General features: G+C 52.7%; 1 protein-coding gene across 1 annotated transcript; it reads right to left on the reverse strand.

Annotated features, from left to right (window-relative positions):
• Positions 1–11,375: 11,375 nt before the first annotated feature.
• On the reverse strand, positions 11,376–15,930 carry RASD2 (RASD family member 2). Its single transcript, XM_060113660.1, has 2 exons — positions 15,645–15,930; positions 11,376–11,905 (listed from the first exon to the last, which is right to left on the reverse strand). Exons 1-2 carry the CDS (start codon positions 15,913–15,915, stop codon positions 11,376–11,378), a joined length of 801 nt encoding a protein of 266 aa, XP_059969643.1. The 5' UTR covers positions 15,916–15,930.
• Positions 15,931–17,707: the final 1,777 nt, after the last annotated feature.

Genomic DNA, 17,707 nt, shown 5'->3' on the forward strand with positions numbered 1-17,707 from the left:
TTCCCAGTGTGGAATTCTTAAAGATCTCTTGTCTTATTTCTTGTGAATGTCAAGGGCCCACAGTAATTATAAGCATCAAAAAAAAAAAAAAATGGGGGGAGGGAGTTGGGTGGAGTCAAACGTATAAATGGATGAAAATTATTAGTAATAATATTTTAATGGCTCATCTATATCGAGGGCTGATGATATGGCAGGCGCTGAGCTAAGAACTTTGATATTAAATATAATTACACTTATATTAAGTAGAATAATATGATTCTCCACCTCCAGGAAGTTCTTCCCTGTAAAATTCTATAAATCCTTAAGAGGCAGCTATAATTGTTACCTCCTTTGAGAAACCTTTCCTTCTGTCATCAGCAATTACTTCCCTGAATTGCAGCACACCCCCTTCCCTGTGTGTCCTCCCCACCCCCCAAGATTCCCTGAGAGCCTTATTCATCTGCCCCCAGCTCCTAGGGCTGGTCTGGGGACACAGAGAGCTCCGTGTTTGTGGAGTGAATATTCATTGTCAAATGGGCTTTTTCATTTTAGTTGTCTCTGTGAATTCCACGCCCCACGCTCCTGGACTGCAGCCATCCTCTCTGCTTCTTACTCATTTTGGATAAAATTGATTCGGGCTTTTCTTCTTGAGGTTTAATTTCTTATAAAAACATTAGAGAGCGGAGAGTGTTCTCTCTTGGGGGCCAGCCTCCATCCCCATCAGGTAGCCCATCAGGATGCTGATTGTTCTGGAAGGCAAGAAAAGGCTTTCAGGCAGCTCACTCCATCCATCGCAGCTCGGCTCTCCACCCCGCCCTCTCCTCCGCGGTCATCCTCTCTCTTGATTGAAGCCACTGCCTCCCCCTGTGTCCTGTCTCCGCCCTCCCCATGTCTCCAGAGACCCCTCTCCAGCAATCAACCCTTCCTCCTCTTCTGTGCTGTCATCCTCCTTCTCTTCTGGATCTTTCTCAAGAGCATTTCAACAAGTTCCAGCCTCTCCATCTTCAAAAATGATAATAATACTAACAACAGTCCCTCTGGAACCCCTTGTCTCCTTCTAGTTTCTCTTCCATTTTCCAGCCATGCTTATTCAAAAATTTAAAAGAAAGAGAAAAAGGTACCCTCGCTATTGGCTCGTCACCCCCTCCATTCACACGCGGTCTGTCCTTTAGTTGGGCTTCTTCCAGTGTCTTGTGGATGCCCGTCAGCCCCTTCATGGCGGCTTTGACACTGGCACCCATCTATCCCTTTTCGAACCTTCCTGGTCCCCGGCTGCCAAGACCCACACTCTGGTTTTCCACCTACCTCTCCTCTCTCCCTCTGCCTTCCTCCACTCTCTGTCTTTTCCTAAACCCTGGTGTTCCTCTGGGTCCTCTTTTTACTGCCTGGTCTGTCTAGTCCACACTCTCCCAAGGCTGGCATGACCCTCAGGTCCACCACTCAAGGCCAGACTTCTCTCCTAAGATTCAGACCCTCCCCTGCTGGTCCCTTTGCACTTGAAGTTCCCACGGGTGCCTCAAACTCCCACGACTCAAACTCAACCCATCCTATTCATCCTGTGCCCGTGCTCATGGCCTTCCAACCTGCACCCTGTCCTGATGGCGTCCCCACTTTGGAGACTGGCACCACTTACCATCCAGCTGCCCAAATGCCAATCCTGAGACCTGCCTTCGGCTCTCCACCCAACACAACACCCCACAGCTGGCTTGGGAGCCCACGTCTTCAGTTCTACAACCTCGAATCCACCCTCTTCACCATCCCCTCTCACGCCCCTCCAACACATTCCCTGAAGCCAGAGTGGGCTTCCTAATGTGTAGCTGATCAGGCCTCTCTCTTCATTCCTCCCTTGGCTCCTGATATATTTATTGAAGACCTACTGTGTGCCAGGCACTGTGTTACTCTGGGAGGACCTGTGCATTAGTCTTGTGTAGTTCCCACTCTAGCGGAAGAGACGTACAATAAACATACGCATTGTTATAAAGCAGAAACTAACACACCATTGTAAAGCAATTATACTCCAATAAAGATGTAAAAAAAAAAGAATAAACATACACATTATAAAGAGTCAAGCGATGATCAATGTTATCAGGAAAGATGAAGCAGAAAAAGAGGGCGAACAGTGATGGATTAGGAGGGGATCTTAGGGCAGGAAGTCAGGAGAAGCTTCTCTGAGCAGAGATAATGAATGAAGGGACCAAGTGAGCCAGTGGGGGTTGTAGAGGAAGCACATTCCAGGTGGAGATAACTGCAAGTGCAAAGATCCTGTGGCAGCCTGGTGGGCATTTAGGGTGTTTCAAGGAATAGTGGATCTGCAACTTTCCTGGTGGTCCAGTGGTTAAGACTCCATGCTCCCAATGCAGGGGGCCCGGGTTCGATCCCTGGTCAGGGAACTAGATCCCGCATGCTGCAACTAAAGATCCTGCATGCCACAACGAGGACCTGGTGCCCCCAAGTAAATAAATAAATATCCTTTTAAAAAAAGGAACAGTGGGTTTTGCCCTCTGTGCCCCAGCCGCATCGAGCTCTAGTCCCTTGCACACTCCCTCATCCTCCTGGTTAGCTTTTATTAATCCATTAGGTTCAACTCCAGCATCATCTCCCCCAGAGAGGCCAGTCCAGAACCTTACCCAGGCAGGGATGGGGCATCCACAGCCCCTAACGTAGCACATGACAGACTACATTGCAATCGCTGCTATGAGCTGTTTTCTCGTTCTCTGTAGAGCAAGGACCACGTCTGATTCATTTCTGCGCCCTGAGACCCGGGCTGTGAAAAGGGGTTAGGTGAATGTTTTAAATATGTATTGCTGCTAACAAACCCCTCCAACTTTAGTGGCATAAAATCACAACTACTTGCTTCTGCTGTCAGATCCTGTGGTCAGGAATTTGGACACACCATGGTGGGAATGGCTTCTCTCTGCTCCGTTATGTCCGGAAGACTGGGATGGCTGGGGCGGGAGCCACCTGAAGGCTCCCGTCTGCACATGTCTGGCCTTCAGGCTGGGCTCAGCTGGAACTGTGTCCAGAACGTCCCCACACACAGCCTCTCCATGTGGATCGGGCTTCTCACTGCACAGCAGCTGAGTTCTGAAAGGGAGCATCCTGAGAGCAAGAGAAGGTTCCAAGAAAACCAGGCAGAGCCGCATGACCTTTTCTGAGCTGGCCTTAGAAGCCACAGAGCATCACTCCAGCATACACCATTGGTGGAAGAGTCAGCAGCTCATCCAGATGAAGAGGAGGGGACATAGACCCTACCTCTTGGAGAGAGGTATGTCAAAGAATTGGGGGACCATGTCTTAAAATCCTACAGTGAACACATGTCAAATGATTGAAGTTTGCACCCCTTTTACAAATTGCCAAGTGCTTTCGTGTACACCTTTTTGTGTGGTCTTCCCTGAGATTCAGGGATGAGGGAACAGAGATGCAGAGGAGTGATGTGTCCAAGGCTGGTTCATAGAAGGCACACAGCCAGAGCTGATGCTGTAGGGCAGGGAGCACATTGGGAGTGTGCCCACCCCAGAGCATAGGTGTGGTGGATTGTCATGTTCGCAGTCCTTCACGCCTTCCCTGTGTTAGAACATATATGCAAGCCCTTTGCCACCCCCTGGAGTGGACAGAGTACTTCCCCACCCCATGGGTTGTGGGTTGGCTGTATGACTTGCTTTGGCCAATGAAGTATGGGAGAAGTGAGAGTGTGTCAGCTCCAGGCCGAGGTCTCAGGAGACTTCTCATGATTCCATCCTTTTGTATTCCAGTGATTCATCATAGAAGTGCATACCCTGGGTAGCTGCGGGCTCTTCGGCCTGGGTGGGGTGGTCCTAGAACAAACATATGGAACAGACCAGAAACTACCTGGTAGCCTGGAGCCAGGGTGAGGTGAGGGTGGCAGTTGCCTCGGGTGCAAAAATTTAAGGAGACGCCAATAATAACTCAGGGCTCAAGCTAACTAATATTTAATGTAATATTTTAAAAAATAAAAAATAATGCAAAAAAATCCACTGCTGTAGACTGAATGTCTGTGTCCCCCCAGCCCCAAAATTCATATGTTAAAACCCAAACTCCAGGACTTCCCTGGTGGTGCAGTGGTTAAGAATCCGCCTGCCAATGCAGGGGACACGGGTTCGAGCCCTGGTCCGGGAAGATATCACATGCCGCGGAGCAACTAAGCCCATGTGCCACAACTACTGAGCCTGTGTTCTAGAGCCCGTGAGCCACAACTACTGAAGCCTGCACACCTAGAGCCCGTGCTCTGCAACAAGAGAAGCCACCGCCATGAGAAGCCGGTGCACCACAACGAAGAGTAGCCCCCGCTCGCCGCAACTAGAGAAAGCCTGTGCACAGCAATGAAGACCCAACACAGCCCAAAATAAAAACAACTAAATTAATTAAGTTAAAAAAACAGGAAATTAACACTGATATATTAAAAAAGAAACCAAAAAAAACCCCTAACCTCCAATGTGCCGGTATTTGGAGGTGGGGTTTTGGGGAGTTAGTTAGGTCATGAGGGTGGAGCCGCTATGAATGGGATTAGTGCTCTTATAGAAGAGACCCTAGAGAGCTCCCTTGCCTCTTCTGCTGTGTGACGACACAGTGAAAAGATGGCCATCTATGTAAAAGTAAGCAGACCAGACACTGAAGCTGCTGGTGCCTTCATCCTGAACTTTGTAGCCTCCAGAACTGTGAAAAAATATATGTTTGTTGTTTATAAGCCAGTTTCTGTTATCAATATGTAATTTGTTTATAAGCCAATTTATGATGTAATATGGGCACATTGTTAAGAACCAGTTTATGGTACTTTTATTATAGCAGCCTAAATGGAATAAGACATCACAATGAACACAATATCAAAATTTTAAATTAACACAGGATCAGTATTGAAGTCAAGACCAGCAATGTCCAGCCTAAACCACTCAAATTGCAACTGACCTGGAGTCCGGTAAGCATAAGAAGAAATGTTTGTTGTGAACCACTGAATTTGGGGGCAGTTTGTTACACAGCATTACTGCAGTGAAAGCTGACCAATACAAAATTAATTTGCTTAAGGACACTCAACCTGAAAATAGCAGAGCTGAGATTTGGATGTGAAAGTCTCAGACCAGAGTCTATGGTATTAACTATTAAAATGCTCTGCCTCTCTTGTTGAGACACACAGTAAGGTGTGCGTCCAGGATACCTGGGCTGGTTCAGTCCTTGCACTGGGCTCTGACTCAATTCTCTGTTCAGTGTTCTGTTTCCTGGATGAGTTCGGAGCCCCTCCCTGAGTGTCATTCCCCTGCCCCCTTTTACCTGGTGGATGACCCTGGCCCTCTCCCCTTCTTTTTGGTTGAGACCCAGCAATATTGACCTCAGATTCTAAAGCAAGATGCCAAACCAAAGGTAACATTTTCAACGTTGGTGACCAAGAACCAGCTACTTGATGCTCATACTTCTCACCTACGTCAAAGATATGAGTCAGTAGTAAGAAGATTTCTTGGGAAATTTTTGGAGAGCACTGTGGTGTTCTTGTGAGAGTGTCTGCCCTCATCTCAAGCCTCAAGTGCTTGACGCACGTCCCTGTAGCCGAGGGCTCTGTGGACAACTGTCCTTGCCTGATAAACCTAACGGGTGATAGACCATATGGGTTAGAGGCTAAAGACACTTACTGAACTCAGGTCAACTTATACTCAAGCTAATTGAGGCAAGTCATGTGAGTTTCATGTGGAGCAGATGTGGGATAACCATGAGAGAATGCTGGTAAGGGATGTCTTCAGCCCTGTCCAAGAGAGCCTCCTGTAAGGACAAGAGGCCTCAGCACAGGGAATCCACAGATGCCGGAACATTCCTAGGGGCTGCAGAAGGACTAAGCTGGCACTCCAAACAGAGATGCACAGAACTGCATCAGGACACCCACAGGTGAAAGATTCCCAGTGACGGCAGGATGGTTTCTGAAAAATCTACATAATTACCCCCGAGATTTTAGTACCATCATTAAACATTTCCCAAGCTCTGAGCGTGACACAGTCTTACCACAATACCATGGTACCCACAAGTAGGAACGTCCCTGTCCCACTGACCTCCTCTCCCCCAGCCTCCTGCCTGACCCACCTCCCAAGAACGGAGGAGAGAGAAACTGGAATTAGCTAAAAGGGAAGACGGAGAGTGAAAAAAGAGGAGAACATGCCCACCCTTCTCTTCCCCAAATTCTAGCTTTTTGCGCACAGCAGAACTCAGCTGGGGGAAGGTCTTTCCTTTGAATGAAGACAGAAATGTCAGTCATCACATGGCCAGAGATTTTTAACTGAGGCTGTATTGCCATCTGAAGTGCCTCTGGTATAGATAAGAAAAGTCTTGGGACAGTCCCAGTTCTCATGGAGGGATGGGGAAAGCAAAACCCAGAGCCACTTGAAAGAAACAGTGGGAGGTCAGAGCTGCTTTCTGATCACGTCTACTGAGTGGAGCTTGTTGGAAGTCGGGTTGAATGTGAGTCCTGAGGTCCAGACCCGCTGCTTGAGGGTGGCTTCATGGGGACAGTTAGCTGGCCAGCCAGTCACTCCTCCTCTTCTTCCACGAGTCACCATTGGGTACGGGGCCACCTAGCAAGGAACTGTGTTTCTCAGCCCTTCTCATAGGTAGGTTTGGTCACATGACTGAATCTCGCCAGTGGAAAGTGAGCAGAAGGGATGTGTCCAGGGCCCTGAAAACAGCAGATGTGCAGTGTCTGCACCCTCTTCCCTTCCCTTTCTGGCTGAACCTGAATGTGGCAGTGGCTTTGACCTTGCAGATGTGACATGGTCCTAGAGATACAGGAGCCTGAGACTTGGTTGCCTGAATGATCAGGTGGAACAGAGCCATACTCTGGCCTAGCATGCTCACCTTGGGCTTCTCCATGAGAGAGAAGTCAAGTTCCCCTCCGGCTACAGTGGCTGCGCCCTTGGCTATGAGTGGCAGGGCATCTCACTCCCTGTGAATGACACTTGCCCAAGTTCTCGGAACCATGTTCAGACATCACACCCCAAACTGCTGGCTTCCCCCTCCAGAGAGCAGCTCCTAGCTGGCTCAGTTATGAAAGCTCTGGGGAGAAAACATGCTTTGCAATCAGTGGTGAATTCTAGCCCAGCTCTGCCACTTAACAGCTGTACAGTCTGGGGCATGTGCCTGTACCTCTCTGAGCCTCAGTTCCCTCATATGGGGATTCATAATCCTTCCTCATAGCTTTGCCTCGAGGATGCAACAAGAGGCTGCAGGAACAGGCCGAGCCCAGCAGAGCCCCAACTGGCCTCCCATCAGCCCCCACCAAGCCTGGATGCAGGCTGAAGTTTTTCTTTGGAATAAGTGACAGGTTCAGGGAGGCGGAACAGAACAAGTACTTAGAGTTCATAGCTCAGAATTCTCTGAAATCAGATTCCCAACGCTCCCTTCCTAGGCTGGGAATTAAACTGGCTGTCCTGGGCTTATCTCTGAATGGTCTCCCCATGAGGGGAATTTTCCTGCAATCTTATTCCACCCTCCATGCCAGGGCTATTTGTCAGGGGCATCTTCCTCCTCTGCCCCAGCTTTCTGCTTGTTAACCCCATTCCAGGGCCAATCTGTGGGATGCACGGGGTGGGGCTGGGGCCGGGGCTGGAGCAAACGTGTTCTGTTTAGTAACGATCAGAATGTTGTGGGTTATGGAGTAGGAATATTAATTCCTTTTCGCAGAGAACATAAGGCTGTAAGGGGCTGTTCGTGTGCTGTCGGGTCCAGCTGTCCTCCTCCCCACCTCCCACTTAGAGATGAAGAAACTGAAGCCTGGGAGAAGACAGGACTTGTTCACAGTCCCACGTGGAGGAATGGCATGGCAGAGGTGCCCCAGCTCCGATGCCCCGTGGAAGGCTTGCATGGAAGGTGCGCCCAGCTACCTCTCCGTTTAGCCCTTCTTAGGGTGCAGTTCTGACCTCCAATGCAGAAGGGAATGTTCACCTCCACATCTCACATTTACAGAAACCAGGACTGGGAGAGCATCAGGGTGACTCGTCTCCCACTTTGACTTTCTCTGTCTGGCATGGGCAAAGGATGGGAGGGAAGCTGGGCTCCCAGCTAGGCAGAGGTCGGGAGCTCTCCCAGGCTCACCTGGTTTTCCTCCACCATAGCCAAGCTCACCTTGCTTTGTGAATGTCCGCACAAGGGTCTCTCCCTCTGGATTGTGAGCCCTTGGCAGGCAGAGACCTTGTCCGCCTTCTCTCTGAACCTCCCTGCTCAGTGGTATTTGCTGACTGATCAAAAGCACAGACCTGTCTCCATCTCCCAGATGCAAAATCCTTTCCTCACTCACACGGAGCTCAGACGGCCTCTGGTTTCAAGTCCCTGATCTGCCCGTTCACCAGCTGTGCCTTCTTGGACAAGGTATTGAGCTCTCTGAGCTTAATTCCGCACCACAAGAAGGGGTGACTATGAGGAGCATGTTTCTTACGGGGCTGGAAGATACGAAGATGGAGCGAGACTAAGGGTGTCGATCACGCAGCAGGTGTGTGGCTGATTCCCTTACCTTCCCTCCGCCGAGGGAGAACCTCGGTCCAAGGCGCCATGTTCGGGGTTGCGTGGGGACAAGACCTTCTCCCTCCACCTCCACCTGCCATTCCCCTCCCGTGTCCTATCTCATTTCACACAAGGGCACACTGTGCTTGTCCAGTGTTTATCATCCAGAAAGTTATATGTTGTATCAACCATACATAGACATGGGCCGTGTCCTGATCTCAAGGGTTGACAGTCCAAGCGGGGAGGCTGCCCATTGCTGACATTCAGGGCGGGGTAACACTTTATGGTGAGGTGTTCAGCATCGTCCCTGGTCTCTACCCACCAGGTGCTAATAGCATGCGCCCCCTTCCCCAGTTTTTGTTTGTTTGTTTGTTTGTTTGTTTTGCGGTACGTGGGCCTCTCACTGTTGTGGCCTCTCCCGTTGCGGAGCACAGGCTCTGGACGCGCAGGCTCAGCAGCCGTGGCTTACGGGTCCAGCCGCTCTGCGGCATGTGGGATCTTCCTGGACCGGGGCACGAACCCGCGTCCCCTGCATCGGCAGGCGGACTCTCAACCACTGCTCCACCAGGGAAGCGCCCCCCTCCCCAGTTTTGACAATCAAAACTGTTTCTAGATATTGCCAAATGTTCTCTGGGTGGTTCTGGAAGCCACCCAGAACTTGGTCATATGGTGACCCCAAAGGGCTAATGGTCCACGGGGAGGCCTCTCCTGTCTGACCTGGCCACTCCTCCAAAGGGACATGAACAACTCAGCATACACCCCTCAGAGGACCCAGGAGGGCCAGGGGTTTTATTCCCCCCGCCCTCCACATACTTAACCTTGAAGGCTGACTCAGTGCTGACACGCAGGGCAAGGGCACCAGGCAGGTGCAATTCGGGGATGGAAAGGTCAGCTTTGGTTGGAGGAAGAGCCACATCTCTTCTTGGAAATACAGAAAATACACATGGTCAAGGACACGGCTTAGAAACAAACCCACTTTAATTGAGAGTGTACACAGAGATAGGGGGAAGCAGGGGTGTGACTGAGTGAGACCAGGCCACACACCTGTCCTGGCCAAGGTACTCGGTCTGCTTAGACGGTTCAAGCTGGGGGCAGGTGTGGGCACAGAAGCAGGGTCAGAGCGGCTGCCTTGAGCAGCAGGGGCCAGCGTGGGGTGGGGGTGTGCAGAGCTGAGGCCAGGGCACGTTTATGTCTGTGTGTTCATGTGTATGTACATGTATATACGTGGGCACAATGTACACAGACCCTACAGGAGCCCTCAAAGGCAGATTTAGGGACAGGGTCAGGGAGACAACACCTCAAACCCCTGAAGGCCCCAGGGGCTCAGGCAGCATCAGGAGAGGGGCACACCATGGTGCGTGCTGAATGCCAGACCTAACCCTGCTTCTGCCACTCATAGGCTTGCTGTGTGACCTGGAGCAAGTTACTTACCCTCTCTAGGCCTCAGATTCACTAGATGATCACTAAGGTCCCTTGTGGCCCTGAACTTCAATAGTTTCAAGGAGGTTCAAAATATAAAATGTATTTTTTAACAGCTGATGACAAGAGCCTTTGGTCCACAGGTTCAAATCTCACCATGCCTGGTACCCAGCACAACCCAATCACAGGCACCAGGAAAAGGCCCACTGGGATTCCTAGCTGCCTCTCCCGGGCTCAGCTCTGGCTCCCAGCTGCTCTTCCATGCCTGCCAACAGCTGCGTGTACAGAGGCAGTGGGGCAGCAGGGGTGGGCAGCGGCCAGGCGGGGGATGGGAAAGAGGCCAGAGCCGGGGAGGCTTGGTCTCGGGGGCGTAAAGTGCATTGCTCACCCTCTTTGTTTCCTAGCACAGGGTGGACCCAGCACCCAGCAGGCGCTCAATAAATGCTTGAGGAACCAGCACAGTAGAGGACAGCCTGGTTCCAGGTGGAGCTGTGTCCAGAAGTAGCCGGGAGGCGGAGCTGGGGCATGTCACTTTGCCCTCTGAGTCTCAGCCACCCCCTCTGGGAAATGGAGGCAAGAGGAGAAGCTGCCCCCACAGGCCTGCCCCGCCTGTGTGAGTGTGAACGGTGAAGCTTGGTAGAGGGCAGCGTCCAGCTGCAGACAGGCCACAGAAGCCCCATCTGGAATGTGGGACAAAGGTGTCCCCAGTGGAGGCAGTGGATCTGAACTGTGCGGGGGGGGCCTTGCCAATGAGGGGTCACTAGGCTTTTACAGTACAGCGATTTCCATTCCTACTGGGAACACGACATAACAGCTGCAACAACAAAGCACAACCAGCAGACGAGAGGAACCTGGGAGAAGAGGCTGAGGAAGGCGGTCCAAGAGATGGACATGGGCCAGGCGACGTAGCCTCCTTTGAACACACACCCCTGGCTCAATGTCAGGGGCAGCTGAGGGCCAAGTTGGGGGGCAGGGGATAGAACCAGCTGAGCCAGAGGGTAAGCGTTTCAGGATGGGGTGGGAGGAGACTCCCAGCTGCCTCCTAAACCAAGCTGGGTCTTCCACCAGGACAGTGGAGCCCTCTCCCAGCTGGCTCTGGGTATCATTTTCATCTGGGAGGTTCCAGGAGTCTCCATCGGATGCAGGGCTCCTGGCCCCTCTGGCCCCTCAAGCAAGCTCTGACTGGGTCCTGGCATAAGTTCAGATGTCGCCCAACCTTGCCTCTTATCCTGCAGGGATTCCCCTCCCAACCCACGGAGAAGCTGAAACCAAGAGGGAGTGGCGGAAAGGGGGAATAGGAGGGAAGTGGTTGAAGGCAGGAGACTGCACAGAGGCTGGAGGCTGGGGGCCTCCAGTCTGGCGCCAAAGGTCTTAGAACGTGACTGCTGTTGGGGTCTCATGGGGGGGGATGCGGGCAGCGGGCACCCGGGGCCACAGCCCCCCCACCGTAAGGCACCGCCCAAGCCCCACCCCAGCGTCCCTCCTGCTCACTGGATGGTGCATTTGTCCCGCTCGCGGGCTTGGCCCTCCCGGAGGACCTTGGCCTTGATGTATTTGAGGTCACTGTTGACGCTGGGACGGCGGGCAAAGGGCGAGACCATGCCGTAGGCGTCCATGTCCTTGACTCGGCGCATGCAGAAGGGCCTGGGGTGGAAGGCGTCCCCGTACTGCACGGAGATCTTGCGGTGCAGGGCGGGGCTCATCTCGTGCGGCAGCTTGGCCATGCTGAAGAGCACGTAGAACATCTCGTCCACGTTGGTGTTCTTCTTGGCCGACACCTCGAAGTAGGCACAGTTCCCGTCGCCCGACACCAGCAGCTCGGCCTCGGTGGTGGGCACCTGGCGGCACAGCTCGCCATGGTCGCTTTTGTTGCCGCAGATGACCATGGGCAGCTCTGCCACTTCCTTGGTCTTGTTCTTCAGGCAGGACTTGACCTCCAGGATCTGCTTCTGGAGGCGCTTGACCTCGTCGAAGGAGTCCCGATTATCCAGACTGAACACCAGGATGAAAACGTCGCCTGTGGGGAGAGGAACCCCAGGCGGTGAGTTCACAGGCGGCTCCTGACCGCACCACCCACCCCTCGCCCCTCCCCGCTCCCTGACTTGACCTTCACAGTGACTCTAGCGGGGAACTGCTATTATTCCCCCCATTTTCCAGAGCAGGAGACTGAGGCCCAGAAGGTTAAATCCCTTGTCACAGAGCTAATACATGGCACAGCCTGGTTCAAACACAATGAATCAGCCCTACGTTTCTTGGCAGGGCTGGAGACAGGGTGAGTGATTTGTGAGCTTGTGTGGACTGTGTTAGAATAATAAGAAATACAGGGTCTTCCCTGGTGGTGCAGTGGTTGAGAGTCTGCCTGCCGATGCAGGGGACACGGATTCGTGCCCCGGTCTGGGAAGATCCCACGTGCCGCGGAGCGGCTGGGCCCGTGAGCCATGGCCGCTGAGCCTGCGCGTACGGAGCCTGTGCTCCGCAACGGGAGAGGACACAACAGTGAGAGGCCCGCGTACCGCAAAAAAAAAAAAAAAAAGAAAAAAGAAAGAAATACAGTTTGCACAAGAGCAGGGGTCTTGCTGTTCAGCGCACATCCCCAGGGCCTGGAATAGCCCCCGACGCAATAGTTGGAACACAGAGTTACCTCTTGCCCCCTCCACTCACTTTCCACACGGCCTTCAGCGGGTCATACCACCTCTGTAAACCTCAGTTTCCCCACCTGTCCCATGTAGGCTACTTTTGAAGGTTTGATGAGATAATGAATGGAGAGTGACATGTGCTCAGTGATCTTGGGTCTCAAAAGGAAAATGAGAACAAGCACCTGCGAGAGTCGCGTGGGTTCCCACTTGACTCCTCACGGAACATGTGTGAGGGAGAGTTCATTACTTTCATGTGATGGGTGAGCCAACTGGGGCTCAGAGAGGGTGAGCAACCAGCCCAAGATCACACAGCTCAGGGGTGGCTAGGCCGAGATGTGGACCCAATTCTGTCCTCACCTGGCTGGTCCTGGCACACACAGGTGTCCTCTGATTCTTGAATAAATCACGGATGAACAAGTGAACACGCGCCTCCGAAGCCCACGCTACCCCTGCTACAACTTGCTGCATCCCTCAGCACAGGTCTTTGAAACAGGGATGATGGGGAGGTGGCAGGGGAGGCAGGGAGGGTGAGAGAGGGCTGGTGCCTCCACCCCGACTTCCACATCTCACTACAGTGATCACAATCTCACACTCAAAGTACCTTTTGCACTTTGACTTAAACTCTTGAGAACCTGTGGGGAGACGTTAAGAGCCCTGTTTTATAAGCAACCGAGGCTCACAGGTGCCTGGGACTGGCCCAAGCTCTCGAGAGGAGAAGCAAGTGATGCCAGCTTCTGGTAGCACTGCTGCTTCCTTCCTCTGGACCCCCCGGGCACGCCATTTGTCCCCCCAGAATAGCACACGCCACATTCAGGACCACGTTCCAGCCAATGACGCTCTCTGGAGCAGAGGGAGATGTCGTCACGGCGCACAGTGGGTGTTCATAAAGCTGGTGGTGTGCATGGGGTGGGACGGGATGGAGGACGGTGTGGGCCGTTTAGAAAGGCACTTGCAAGGCAGCGCTGGCCTGGCGACGGTTTCTGCTTAGGCTGCCAAACCCATCCCGTTAAGGCTAATGCTGGGCCCCTGAGGACTCTGCAGCCTTGACATATCCAGATGGAAGACTGTGATGCCAAGCTTCAGAGTCGCCTGGCTGGCAGCTGGAAGGAGAGCTGGCGGCAGAATTAATGGCTTTCAGAATTTGCTGTGTACCAGCACCAGGTTGGAAAATGAGGCACGGGCTGGTGAGTGAAAAAAGCGGGCAGCAGGCAGATGTGCTTGGAATATGTGCACGTAAAAATGAGACGAAAATACTCTCCATTACGGGGACACAAATGTGAATGTCAAAGTGTTCATGGGGGGCCTGGAAGACTGATGGGGTGGCTACCTCGGGGGAGGGAGCAGGAGCCTGCGGTTGGGGGCATGGGGCAAGGGGGCTTTTTAGCCTTATCTGTATGTTTAGAGGAGGGTGTGTTTGTGTGTTATTTGTGTAATTAAAAATTAACTTTGGAAATACGCATGTGGTCCCTCTCCACATCTACTCTCTCCCTCTGTTAGCCTTATTTCTGTTGGTGGTCACCCAGTCCCCTCCCCACGGCCGGGAGAGCAACATCCTTGCAATCTCCATCGAGTCCTGGAAATGCCCCCCACACGATCTCCTGCAGTCCTCAAAGCCACCCTGGGAGGAAGCAAGGTTATGCCCATTGTGCAGCTGGGAAGACTGAGATCCAGATGTATGGTCACACATCTAAGCCATCAAGCGGTAGAGCCAGGACTGGAACCCAGGTCAGCCCGGGCTCCTTCTGCCCACACACTCCCTCTCCAAAATGTGGGGTGGGACAGTCTGAGTGTGATCTGGGTCACATGGTCAGCGAGGACAGCCGGAAGAGGAAGCTGTCTATCCAGGGCACTCAGGGAGGAGTCTTGACCGGGCCGTGGGGAGAGGAGTGGGCATGGCTAGGGTTTCTCAGTGTAGAAGTATCTCGATTTGCGGGGTTGTTTTAGTGATGGCTGGGGGGTTACTTGCTCATTTCTTCCCTTCATCGCCGCCCAGCAGTGGCAGGTGCAGGGTTTAGGAAATGGGCCTGCATAGCCCATTGCAGGCATACTGCAAATGTAGGTTTAAGACCCATAATTCTTGAGCACGTACCTTCCAATCACCAAGCACTTTCCCTATATTAACTCATTTAACTTCTCACAAAGACCTTTGGAATGGGTGCTAATGTGATGCCAACTTACAGATGAGAAAACTGAGGCACAAAGAGATAAAGTCATTTGCTCAGAGGGACAAAACCAGGAAGCAGTGGAACCAGGATTCAGACCCAGGCAGACCAGTTTCTGGACCTGTCCTCTTAGCTACCACACAAGACTGCTTGAGCGATGAAAATCATGGCCCAGTCTGACATCTCTACCTGCCCCCTTAGTCTCCCACAATCTCCTCCCTTCCCCACCACTCCCAGCCGGGCCAAGAGGCTACAGGATAGCCCAGTGGTAAAGCATGAGAGCCAGACTGTCATTTACCAGCTGTGCTATCTATCACCTGGAGTAACTCAACCTCTCTGGGCCTCAGTTTCTCCAGTTGTAAAATGGAGGCAAATACCTGTCTCCGAGGTTAGCTGTGAGGGTTAAATAAATACATGCCAAGCTCTAGAAACAGGCCCAGGCACACAGCTCTTGGTAAGTGTTAGCTATTGCCATGACCGTTACCGTGATTATTACCGAGTTCCCAGCACCCGCAGGTCCCCACCAGCCCCTCTGGCTGATCACTGCCTGGGTCCGGCCCCTGCCTCTCTGAGAGGTGGAAAAGCCCTGCAGTGTTAATAGATCAGAGCCCGACAGACTGACCCCAGGCCCTGGAGCTCTGCTGGGTCACCCCCACAGAAGGAAGGCAGCAGCCCCTCTGTTCCCTGGGGAGGTAAAGCCCCAGTGCAGAGTCTATCAGCTCCTGATCTGGAAGGCAGTGCCAGCAGCCATGAGCAATCGATCCAGAGTCAGACAGAATGGAACTGGGGACCTGGCTCCATCCTTTGCTCGCGAAGCAGCAACACCTCTCTGACCCTCACAGTACTAAGGGGGCTCGTCGTGAGCTTCATCTCAGATAGGCAAGTGCCTTGCAAACTGTAAAGTACCGAGCACACACGCTCACATACTCAAGCACCTGTGCCCACCCCTGGCACCCACCTGTGAGGATGGAGAGCCTGCGCATGGCAGGGAAGGGGTGATTGCCAGACGTGTCCAGGATGTCCAGCTGGTACATGTCGCCGCGGATGTTGTAGACCTTCCGGTGGAAGTCCTCGATGGTGGGCGTGTACTGGTCCTCGAAGCGGCCGTTGAGGAAGCGAGAGACGATGGAGCTCTTGCCCACCCGCGAGGCGCCCAGCACCACCATGCGGTACGAGTTCTTGGCGGGCACACTGAGTGTGCAGTTCCCACTGGACAAGGTCTTCATCATGGTTCGGGGCTGCGGCAGAGAGCCGGGAGCCGGCGTCAGGAGGCCCGAGGCCCGGCCTCGCAGCCCTTGCTGGAAGCCTTGGCCTCCCCTGCCGGCTACCTGTCTGGTCTCAGTTTTCTGTCTGTACAATGGGAACACTGGACCGGGCTCTTTCTAAAGGCCTTGGAGTTCTGCCTGCTTATCCTTGTCTTATTTCTTTCTTTCCTCCTTCATTCATCCACCCATTCACTCGTTCACTCACCCTTGCATTCATTCACCCCTTATTTATTTGTTTGTTTATTTATTTATTTATGTATTTATGCAGCATGGGACTGCCGGGGCTTGACTCCTCGATTTACCACTAACTTGCTACTGCTCTTGGGTAAGGAGCTTAACTTCCCCGGGAGTCACTTTTCTCATCAGAACTTTCTACAGGAGCCTCTTGGGCTTGTGGGAGAGGCCGAAATGGATCCAAGCTCCAAACCCCAATTAAAGATAAATAACCTCCAGGGGCTCCATCAGGCCCACCCAAAGGCCATTCACAGTCCAGCCACCCTCGTTTCCTATCTCAGCAGCTGCCAGAATCCCCCCTGGAACCCCTAGTGAGCTTGAGCTCTGCTGGACCTGCCTCCAGCCCTCAGCTCATGCTAGCCCCTCCCCCAGAGCACCCTCTTCCCTTCATCAGGGTCTGGCTCAAATGCCACCTCCTCTCTGAAGGCTTCTCTGCCTCCTGCCAAACCCAGCAGGAAGCCACCCACCCATCTAGAGAAGACGAGCTACAAATGGGTGCAGGCCTGCTGAAATACAGATCTCCTCTGCCCTCAGCAGGCTGCCACACAGGGTGGTGCAGGTGGGCCACTGCGCAAGGCCCCCGGCTGGGTGGGAAAGTGGGAGGCCATCTTATCTGGAGTTCATCTGCTCAGAGAAGGCACCTTTTCTCAATCTGCACAAAGGGCTGTGGTGCTAACTATGACGAGTCCCCACCCCGTGATGCCCCAGGTCAGCAACCTGGAGAGCCTCATTCATTTACCCCCTGGCACTCTCCGACATCATAAATGTCTACATCTGCCATGATGCTAAGAGACTTCAGGTGGAGACACCTCTTGTGTGTGAGGTTTCTGGCACACGACCTGTTCAGGGCGTTCTCCTTGCCTGACTGAGAAGCGCGTGCAGTAAAGCGGCTCTCAAAAAGACCTTTACAAAAGCTCTGATGGGTAGCATTTGTCAATTGCCATGAATACTCTCACCATGGCCGATGCCAAGCTACCAAGATGATCTCAATGAATGAATTGCAAAGGGACGCACACAATAAGCCGGCTCAGCCCACCGCTGACCCGGGCTTGGAGCCATGACAACAATCACCAGTAACCAAGCCCTGCAGTGTGCCAAGCACTGTGCTAAGTATAGAACGATAATAACAGCTGACGTTTATTTTGCAGTTAATATATGCAGAGCGCTCCAAGTGCTGAACGCGTACTAACCTGCTTCATCCCTCAGGAACCCCAGAAGGTAGATGGTTACCCCAATTTACAGATGAGGAAACTGAAGCACAGAGAAGTTTAGTACCTTGCTCATGGTTACACAGCCAGTAACCAACCAAGAAGGGATTCGACCCCAGGCGGTCTACCCCCTGCCATGGAGTACCCTCACCACCTCCCTGTGAAGTACGTATTCCCTTCCCTGTTTCACAAATAAGGACCTGATGCTTAAAAGTCTACATGACTGGCCCATTTAGTTAATAAGGAAGCCAGGATGGTGACTCCAAGCCTACGACCTCTACATCCCCCGCACAATTCATGCCTGAAGCTGACTT

The sequence above is a fragment of the Mesoplodon densirostris genome, chromosome 11 (genome assembly GCF_025265405.1).
Source record: "Mesoplodon densirostris isolate mMesDen1 chromosome 11, mMesDen1 primary haplotype, whole genome shotgun sequence".
Taxonomy (NCBI): domain Eukaryota; kingdom Metazoa; phylum Chordata; class Mammalia; order Artiodactyla; family Ziphiidae; genus Mesoplodon; species Mesoplodon densirostris.